We start from the raw sequence: 10,783 nt of genomic DNA, 5'->3' as shown, positions 1-10,783 counted from the left end.
TTTCATGAATAGTGATTGTGAATTAATATTATTTATATAGTATCAAATAATGATTTTCAAAGTTATATACATAATAACACTATAATGAGAAATTTGGTGCAGCAAATATCATGAAAATTGTAAGAAAAAACTATTTTAGTACTGTTAGGATATATGTGATTCAATGTTAGGAACATATGTCACTATTTTATATAATTGGCTAAGTCTTTGACAAAACACACTTTACTTGTAATTTGGTAGATTTAGGATGTGTTTAATACTTCAATGAACAAGAGTTTAAGTTCAAGTGTTAAAGCCATGCAAGTCTGTCCAAGATTCAAGTGTGAAAAGTGTTGTTCATTAAAGTTTCGATAGCTCGCATCTATCGAGACTTGAAGAGCTGTTCCAGCCCGTGGCTTGACAGCAGCTCGACAGATAGGGTATCTATTGAGGGTTATGAAATTCAGATTTTCAGTTTTATTTTTCATCCAATCCGTGTTTGTATGTTTAGGCTTTCTTTCCTCACAACCCTAGACATATAAAAGGATTATTTTAAGGGCCGTATCAAGTTGCACAACCAAGAGCACAATTGCTCAAGAGCATAATTCCTCAAGTGTGACCAGAAACTTAGTTTGGCCTAGTTCTTGAAAAAGCTGCTGTGTTTGTACACCATAGGGTTTTGTGAGCAAGCAACTTTGTCATTTTCATCGTGTGATGAACTGAAGAACTTTGTAACCAACAATCTTCTCTAGTTGGTGATTGAAGTCGCGTACTGGGACCAGCGCAATTGGTTAGTCACGTACTGGGAGTCATGCATTAAAAGGAGAGATTGTCACTACAGAACAAGTCCAATTGAATATTGGGGTAAGGGTTCAACTGTAGGTTGGTATAAGGTACTGGAATTCTTTTACTTGTGACCACTTGTTGTAATAATAGTGAATTCTTGGGAGTGGTGACCTTAAAATCACCCATTGGGGTTTTTGCCTTGGAGGTTTTCCTTATTCGTAAATAAATCACCATGTCAATTTATTTTCCACTACATACTTTAGTTAATTAGTGATTTTTTTGTGCTACTACGTGTTTGCATTACAATTTGATTAATTAATAAACTTAGCTAATTAATCAATTAATTCATTAGAATGGGTCAATACATTCTTGGCCTATCAAATACCTCCAAATGTCCTGATCTAAGTAATATTCTATATGTTTTATAACCCAAACTAACATCAATAATACCATTAAAATTTATCATTCCAATGTATAAGCACGAATTACATACTACTATTACATAATGTGGTGATCAAGTGAACTTTTGATTTCGTTTGGTTCTAAAAGTTTGAAACAATTGGCAAATCGTGAGCACAAACAAACATGTCTAGGTATAGATCTTAGAGTCTATAGAGTTTATTAGACAATGCTCAGAGTATTACAAGTCAAAATATAAGAACATGCAAGTTGCAGAATCAAAGAATTCAAATTCAGTGAAATTTGACCGATTGAAAATTAGATCCAACCGATCAAAAATCACAGACATGAAATTTCTATAGAATTCTATTTCATCCTAAACTCTACTTAAACGTTTTCGGTTTCAAGTGAAACACTTCTAGTATATAAAGGAAAACTCTAACTACATTTTCAGAGTTTTTTGAGAGACTCTGGAGGTGTTCTTGTAAGATCTAAAAGATATTGTGCCTTCCTCTTTCAAAGTCACTACCGGAAATCATTCTCATATCATTAGATCCGGTAGATCTAAAATTGCTGCAACAAGATCAACAATAGTTAATGATTTAAACCTTCAAGGGTGGTCTTAGAGTCACAAACTAGAGAGTTTGTATTGCTTAACCTTTGAGTGGGATCTCAAAGTCACAAGCAAGGTGGCTTGTGTTGCTGCAAATCCAAGAAGAGAAGGAGTCCGTGGATTCGGAGCTTGCACATGATCATGTCAGTAAGTTACTACATGAGGTAGTAATGGATTTAGGGTTAAATCTAATTGTAAAAACTTCAATTCTCTTATTGTGGATTTACTTTACCTTGAGGATAGTTAGATAAAATCTTTCCCAGATTTTTACCTTGAAACGGTTCGTTTCATCGGTTTTCCTAGGTTATCATATCGTGGCGTTATTTACTTTTCTGCATCTTTGCATGATATGATTTTTTTTTATTTAACCTAGATCTAAAAACTAATCTAAGTAATCACTTGGTTAATATATTAGATTAAACAATCTGTTTAAGGAGTCTAAATGAACAAACAATTGGTATCAGAGCGGGTTAGCTCTTGTTTTTAGGTTTTTATACCTAGAGTTGATCATTGATCCCTGCTATCATGGATAATTTTAAGTGTTTGTCTGCTCATATTTGTGATGATTTGAATAAAAAGAACACTATTGTTTTTGTTGATCTTGTTGATGCCTGTGAAACTTTCTGTAGAGAATGTTGCGATATAAATAATGCTCCCAAGTGCAGGATTGCCATGAAGTAATAACTTGATAAGTTCGAGATCGAATCCATAGTGAAAAAAGAATTGATTAGCAAACCACAAAAGAATAAAACTAAAATAATAAAGTTTAACTGAAGAGATTTTTGATGGTTTAGTAAAGTTAATTTAAATTGAGAGAAAATAATAATATATTAAGGCGGTAAGGTTTAGGGATCCACACACAACACATCTATTGATAACCTTAACAGTATTTATTTTATAACTCAACTAAAATTTATACGAAGGATGATCTTAGTTGGGTGATTTAAAAATAAAAACTCAGGAATTAATTGTCTCAGGTAGTTTCATGAAATTGATTGATTTTAGGTAAATTAAAAATAGTGAATTAGTTCACAGGGAATACTAAGCATTTAACGTGCCCGGAGTCTATGATAAATCAAAGGATTATACAAAACTAAACACTTTTCTAGATGAGTAAAACAATAATAAAAAAACATAAAAGCATAAGCATTAAAACCAATAAATAATTGTTAAGAATATACCAATAAATAGTTGGGTTTCACCCCTTGCCTTAGCAAGGCTTCTAGCCAACCATAACACAAATAAAACTCTAAAAACAGTAAAGAAACTTTAATAAATCCTAAATTATGTTCTACGGCAGCTCTCCTCTAAATTTTGCCCCTAAAGAGCCTTTAAATAGGTCAATGAATCCTATTACAAGCTGAATTCCCATTTGGAGAAAATCTCAAGTTTTTAGGCTTCACTTAATCGATGTTTTTGGCCCACTTTAACTTCAAACTTAGGACTTTTGGTAAACTACAAAGTTGTAGCCTTTTAAGGTAGCTTTCCAGCCCAACTTGAATCATCTCAGTTGGATATCTAAGCCAAAATTTATGCTCCAAATACTAACTAGTAAGCAAGCTAGAATCCTAATCCAAATTGGACTTGGATTTGGTGCAAATTTCCTTTGATTCCTTACTCTAATTGGACTTGAATTTAATTGGGTTGACCTTCTTTGAATTTATCATTTCCCTTGTAAAATTAAAGTCTATTAGATTTCTTCTTTGCACAAATCTATTTATTTAATTTCATCATCCTACAAAATAACAAATTCACCCATTAAAATTCAGTTAAGCACAAAATTGATTATTTAGCATTATTTCAAAACCAACTATAAAATGCATAAACTAATTCAAAATAAGTATGATAATTCTTTCTAATAACAATATAAATATGCAAAATTAAACTATTATCAGGGAATTAACTAAATCTATGAAAATTGCTAAGAAATTGAAGGAAGAGTTAAAATTGGTTAATCTTGAAAAAGAGAAATTGATTGTGAGATTAGATGATTGTAATAAAAAGAATGAATTTTTAAGAAATCAATTTTTCTCTCAAGATGAAAAGATGAAAAGTTTGGAACATGAGTTAGCTAAGTCTAAATCTGAATTGAAAAAATTGTCTTGTACCAAACTTGCTGTTGTTGATGACAGATGTGTTTTTGTTTCTCTTATGCCTAAAGCTGAAAAACTTTATATCCCTCCTTTTAAGAGGAATTATAAAGAAAAAACTTATTTTTCTAGGTTAGACAAAGGTAAAAGTTCTGATGTAGACGCTGAAGTTTTTAAACCTGTGTCTAAACCTACTGCTAGAGTACAAAAGAAATTTGTCTTTGTGCTAACCTGTCACTTTTGTGGTGTTGTTGGTCATATTAGACCAAACTGTTCTTTGTTAAGACAAAAACCAAAATCTGAGACTAGATTTGCTATTAGGAATACTGATGTTCCTAAATTTGTTCATGTTTGTCACTTTTCTAGTGTCTCTTGATAGGCCAAGAATGTATTGACCCCTTATAATTAATTAATTGATTAATTAATCAAATTTATTAATTAATCGAATTAACATGCAATGTACGTGGTAGCTCAAACAAATCACCAACTAAAGTAAAATGCAACGGATAATAAATTTGACAAGGTGATTTGTTTTTGAATGGGGAAACCTTCAAGGCAAAAACCCCACCGGATGATTTTAAGGTCACCACTCCCGAGAATTCACTACTATCACAACAAGCAGTTACAAGTAAAGGAATCCTAGTACCTTATACCAACCTACAATTAAACCCTTACCCCAATACCCAATTGGACTTGTTCTGTACTGAAAATCTCTCATTTTTATGCATGGCTCCCAGTACGTGACTAACCAATAGATGCGCGGATCCCAGTACGCGACTTTATCACCAACTTGAAAAGGATGTTGGCTGCAAATTTCTTTAATTCATCACACGATGAAGATCATGAAGTTGCTTGGTCACAAAACCCTACGGTATACAAACACAGCATCTTCTTCAAGATGAACTAAGGCAAACTAGGTTTTCGGTCACAATTTGCATGAACAACACTTTGCTTCACTCTTGTGCAACATTGCTCTCATGCTACCTGTGACGACCCTTAAAACAATCCTTATATATGCTTAGGGTTGTGAGAAAAGAAAGCCTAAACATACATTCACGGATTGGATGAAAATCATAACTTAAAATCTGTTTTTTATAAATCTCGATAGATACCCTATCTGTCAAGTAGTTGTCGAGCCTCGGGTTGAAACAACTTTTTGAGCCTTGGGTTGAAACAGCTTTTTAAGCCTCGATAGATACTAGCTGTCGAGTTTTAATGAACAACACTTTTTCACTTGATTCTTGGATAGACTTGCATGGCTTTAACACTTGAACTTGAAACCTTGTTTCTTGAAGCATTAAACATGTTCTAGATCTACCTAAATACAAGTAATGTGCGTTTTGTCAAATGATTAGCCAATTACATAAAATATTGACGTATGTTCCTAACATGATTCACATATGTCCTAACAATCTCTCCCTTTGGCAATCCATGACAAAACCACAACAAACAAATGAACATATGAGAGAAGTCATAAATCACTCAACTCGTACTCACTTGTTGAACACAATAAAATCTATCCTAATACAAATTCTTGAAAAATTTTGCAAGAAGAGAGTTTATGGTAAGGAAGACTTTGAACTTGTATTTCTAAAATACTTTAAAAAAACTCATCAAAGCATCTTAGTTTGAAACAGAAATAAAAGATTACATACAATATATAAGAAGCATGTGTATAAAGAGAGAAAAGAAACAACACATGTAAAGATAGGTGAAAGAATTGTTATAACAACCTCAATGTATATATATCATCAATAAGTACAAGGTTTGCTATCACAAAGTGATCACAAGACCAAAGATACATGAACATTGTATCTAAAATAGAAAGAAAAGAAAAAGATATGAAAGTCCTCACTACATCCCTCAATGTATAGACACTCCCCCTAACAAAAATCTCCTAAGTACTAACTCTCGTCCTATGTATATGACTACTCTCATATCCAAAATTACTCTCCCTTTTTGTCATGACTGACAAAGGGATAGTACATCAAGTAGACATCTCGTCATCACTGGGCGAGCTAGCACCATTGTCCTCATCAGCACCATCACTACCAGAGCCATCATCACTCTCATCCTCTGAAGCCAGTGGAGACAGAGAAGAGTAAGTAGCAAAACCACCCATAGTAGCCTGTTGTCATGCATACGACCAACACAGGTGTTCACTTGACACAACTCATCACTGAGAGTGTCAAGGTGAGCATCCATGCGCACAAGTTGTGCCATGATGTCCTCAAGAGTCATCCCACCCGCAGAAGAAGAAGGAGCAGAGGTGGATGGAGCTGTAGAAGCTAGAGGAATTGCCGTCCCGATCCACCTCGATCGAAGTTGTGCCTCACTCCATTTAATGGTAGCAGCATCTATGGTACACATAACTAAGAAGTGGTCCGACTCAGGATAGGAGATAGAAAAATGGCAAATGATCCTCGTGATAGCCGAAAAAAAAATGAGCTTATCATGAGTCGTCGTATCCCTATAGACATCTATAAGGAATAGAATGAAATGAAAGGGGAAGTCAACAGAAATGTCCTCTAAAAGGGATAGCAAAAATCGAGCACGGACCTCTGTGATGGAGTTATAGTGAGACAGAGGATGCAAAACAAAAGTTATCACCATATTAAGAAACCTTAGACCTTTAGCAAAGGCCAAGCAAGGGGTGTATTGACGATCACTCCAATCTGAAGGTCACTTACAAAAAGAAGACATCAACTCGTCTTTAGACATAGTTTTAAGACGATCACAGCCGGCGTAGTCAGGATGCACTACCCTCGAGACGTGGAGCACCTCGGATACAATATCCGATGTGACCACAATGCGCGTACCTCAAACGTGAGTAACAAAAAGAGGTACTGAATAATCGAATCTGTGCATGTTGGAGTAGAACTCCTGTATGATCACGGATGGACAAGTGACCAAGACGCCACACAGTAACTCTCAACCCCTACTATGAATGACAGTAGGTAGGTCAATATTAAAGAAGTCCGATAAAATGACTTGGCGTTCCGAATGAATGCCTCGTCTAGAAAAGTTCTCCAAAAAGTCCTTGTGGGCTTTGTCATCACGAAACCGTATGTGGAGGGGGTAGAATCAAAAGAAGATGCCCCGAAACAAAGAGGGTTCCGAGATGGAGTAGATTTTCATTTAGGTTCCATAGAGCAACTGACCGAAAGAAGGAAAGAGAGATAAAGACACGTAGAAAAGCACCAACACAGATCAATATAAGAATATAGAGAAAAAAAAGTATGTATGCATGAAAATGCATGATTATGTGACATGCAATAGTAAAAGCATCATGGGCTCAGCCCAATCCAAACCTATCAACACACAAGTTTGCAACAATGTAAACATACATCTAAAATGATGAAACATTGTTATAATGCAAATGTGATGCAATACATGATGATTTAACAACACTTAAACAAGACCCATCCCAAAAATTTCACAAAAACTTCATAAATTTTGAAAAACCCCAAAATGTTTCAAAAATACAAAAAGTTAGGTCAGTAAACATGAAATGCATGATAGAATGAGTGAAAAAGATCATACTAGATGAAAGAAGATGATCTTAAGGCTGAAGAACTTTTGGGTGAGAGGTTTAGAAAGAGAGAAATGAGTTTGGGTAGGTAAGGAGACAGATTCTGTCGAGAAAGATCGGGGAGAAATGAGCAGAAATTGCATTGACCCTATATATAGGAATCTCATAATTCTCGATGGATTGAGAGCTGTCGAGAATTAAAATGGTGAAAAATAGCTATCGAGGAGCTATCCAGAGGTTTCCATAGTAAAGAGGTTCGATGGATCAAGAAGCTATCGAGCATCTATCATGGAGACATAAACTTTCTTGATGGATCGAGAAGCTATCAAGAAGCTATCGAAATTGTGATAAAAAGAAGCTGAAGAGCTCGATAGATAACCTAGCTGTCAAGGGGTATCGAGGAGCTCTTGAGATTGCTTAAAAAAAGTTTTTCAAAGAAGATAAAAACACAGACATGAATGTAATCAAACATGCTACTCAACCAAGGATCCAAAAAAACGTTTTAATCTCTCAAAACATATCTCAATCAAGAAAAATGTTAAGCACATAGATCCAAAAACACACACACACACATTAAACAAGTCTAACCGATTTTATATTTCAAAAACAAGTTAAGACAGTTTAGTGAACATACATTAATACATGTAAACCTTGTGATGGCCAAATCACATTGTACCTGCACATGTATCAAAAGTAGAAAAGAATATTATGTGTTGTGTGAAAAACATCTCAAGATTATGAGTGTCTACATGTTATGACAATTTGAGATATAAGTAAATCAATTTAACTCACACACGATCATAACTACTTGATGAGGATCTTCAAGGTACATTCTATAACTCTCACATCTCCTAGAATACATGATTACAATCATATATAAAGCATTTTTGTTTCTTTTGCTTTAATTTTTATTTGCATGTTTTTCTTTTAGTAAGCATATCATGCATTGGCACATAAAAGAGAGAAAATAAATACCCAATGATGTTAAGCTTTTTAATATTGCACTTTTGTTATGCCGAAGCATACAGATGTCATTTCATAATTGGCGAGCAATAATGGTGAGATGGTTATTTATGCATTTCTCTTAGGATTTTTTAGTCTTTCTCATCAAAAAGAGTGATACGAGTGTTAAGTATAAGAGATTACTTAATCTTACTCATCACAAACACGAGCCACAAAGCTCACTTGCTTAATTGTGCATGGAGATCCTCATCTATGCTACAAGAGATACAAAGTTTAGAAAAATTTGTTTCATTGGCCATTAAAGGTACACGAGTACCAATGTACACAAACACACATTGTTTTTGTATTTTTTTGATTTTTCAATTTTTTTTTTGAAAAAAAAATAAAGCAAAACTAAAAACACTCAAACAGAAACATATTAAACAAAGCAATGCATAAAAATTAGATGTAAATGCATGAGGAATGAGGAGCAGAAGAGAGGATCATTCCATGGAGATAACACCGATTTTTTGACGAAGGAATTCAAATCGTTTGCTATTAAGAGGTTTGGTGAACAAATCAGCCTTCTGATCATCAGTGTAAATGAACTCTAGAGTAAGGGTACCATCTTCAACAAGCTCACAAATGAAGTGATGTCGAATCTCTATGTGTTTGGTTCAAGAATGTTGAACCGGATTCTTAGAGATGTTGATGGCACTGGTATTGTCACAATAGATAGTGAGGTGCTCTTGATGAATACCATAGTCATGGAGGAGTTTTTGCATCCGTAGAAGTTGGGTGCAACAGATACCAGCAACGATGTATTCAGCCTCTGTAGTGGATAATGAGACGGAGTTCTGCTTTTCGCTCATCCAAGAGACAAGATTATTACCCACATAAAAACAGTCCCCGGAAGAACTCTTCCTATCATCAGCATTCCCAGTCCAATCCGCATCTGAATACCTGGCTAAGACATCATTAGTGTCCTCGCTGTACCACACACCAAAGTCGGTAGTGGTTTTGACATACTTTATGATTCTTTTCAAAGCAGTCATATGTGACTCTTTGGAATTAGCCTGACATCTAGCACACACTCCCACATTGTAACTAATGTCAGGTCTGGAAGCAGTGAAGTAAAGAAGACTACCTATCATGCTTCTATAGAGAGACGGATCAACACTTTTTCTTAACACATCAACAGTGAGTTTAACATTTGGACTCATGGGGGTTCTAATAGAACTAGCAAATTCCAAACAAAACTTTTTAACAAGATTTCTAGCATATTTAGATTGAGATATGAATATACCTGACTCTTGCTGACGAATCTACAATCCAAGGAAGTGATTCAACTTTCCAATCATGCTCATCTCGAACTGAGTTTGGAGAAACCATGAGAAATTTCATCCTTTGTTGACCTAAAGATGATATCATCAACATAGACTTGAGGAACTATCAACTCGCTGTCCTCCCTTTTGATGAAGAAAGTTTGATCAGCCTTTCCTCTTGTGAACCCATGTGACACTAAGTATTGTGTGAGCTACCAAGCTTTAGGCTTGCTTTAAACCATAAAGTGTCTTCTTGAGGTACAACACATGATCTAGAAAATGGGGATCAATTAATCCTTTTGGTTAAGCATCATTGACATCTTCTTTAAGAAGCCCATTTAAGAAAGCAGTCTTGAAATCCATTTGGTAAAGCTTGAACTTCAAATGGCATGCTAAGGCTAGAAGAATCCTAATGGACTCCATGCGGGCTACTAGAGCAAATGTCTCATCATAGTCCACTCCTCCCATTTGTGAGAATCCTTGAGCCACAACATGAGCCTTGTTGTGGATCACATTGCCCTCCTCATTAGTCTTATTGAAGAAAATCCACTTTGTGCCAATGATGTGCTCACCCTCCGGTTTAGGTACTAGAGTCCAGATATCATTCCTTTGAAACTAAAGCAGTTCACCGTGCATCGCCTCCACCTAGCTTTCATCTTGAAGAGCTTCCTCAACCTTGGTAGGTTCAACTTGCGATAAATGGCAAGAATAAGACACAAAGTTAGCAACACATTTATCAACTGTGTGTTTCCTCAATGTAAGTTCATTCATATTTCCCATAATAATTTCAGGAGGATGATTCAACTAAATTATGGAGGAAGGTCCTTTCCCTTTATGAGATTTAGAATCAAGTGAAGGAGACATGTCTGTTGAACCTTCTGCTACTGTTGGAGTACTAGGAGTACTAAGAGTGGCAGGCTCTTGATTAACAGGTTCTTGAATATCCTTGGGCTCGGGAGGAAGAATTTCTTTGGGGATTTCCTCATTGATATTCTCAGAACCGGACTCTGAAGCTTCATCAATAACAACATTTACAATTTCCATCACCTTATTGGTTCTCTTGTTGTATACTTGATAAGCCTTGCTTATAGAGGAGTATCCCAAAAATATTCCTTCA

General features: G+C 35.2%; 1 protein-coding gene across 1 annotated transcript; it reads right to left on the bottom strand.

Annotated features, from left to right (window-relative positions):
- Window positions 1–9,018: 9,018 nt before the first annotated feature.
- LOC142634679 (secreted RxLR effector protein 161-like) lies at window positions 9,019–9,733 on the bottom strand. Its single transcript, XM_075808965.1, has 2 exons — window positions 9,648–9,733; window positions 9,019–9,580 (listed from the first exon to the last, which is right to left on the bottom strand). The coding sequence occupies exons 1-2, from the start codon at window positions 9,731–9,733 to the stop codon at window positions 9,019–9,021; spliced, it is 648 nt and encodes a 215-aa protein (XP_075665080.1).
- Between the last annotated feature and the right edge of the window lie 1,050 nt (window positions 9,734–10,783).

Source organism: Castanea sativa, chromosome 5 (genome assembly GCF_040712315.1).
Source record: "Castanea sativa cultivar Marrone di Chiusa Pesio chromosome 5, ASM4071231v1".
Taxonomy (NCBI): domain Eukaryota; kingdom Viridiplantae; phylum Streptophyta; class Magnoliopsida; order Fagales; family Fagaceae; genus Castanea; species Castanea sativa.
Note: the sequence above shows the minus strand (reverse complement) of the source record. Positions and strands in the feature narration are given on the sequence as shown.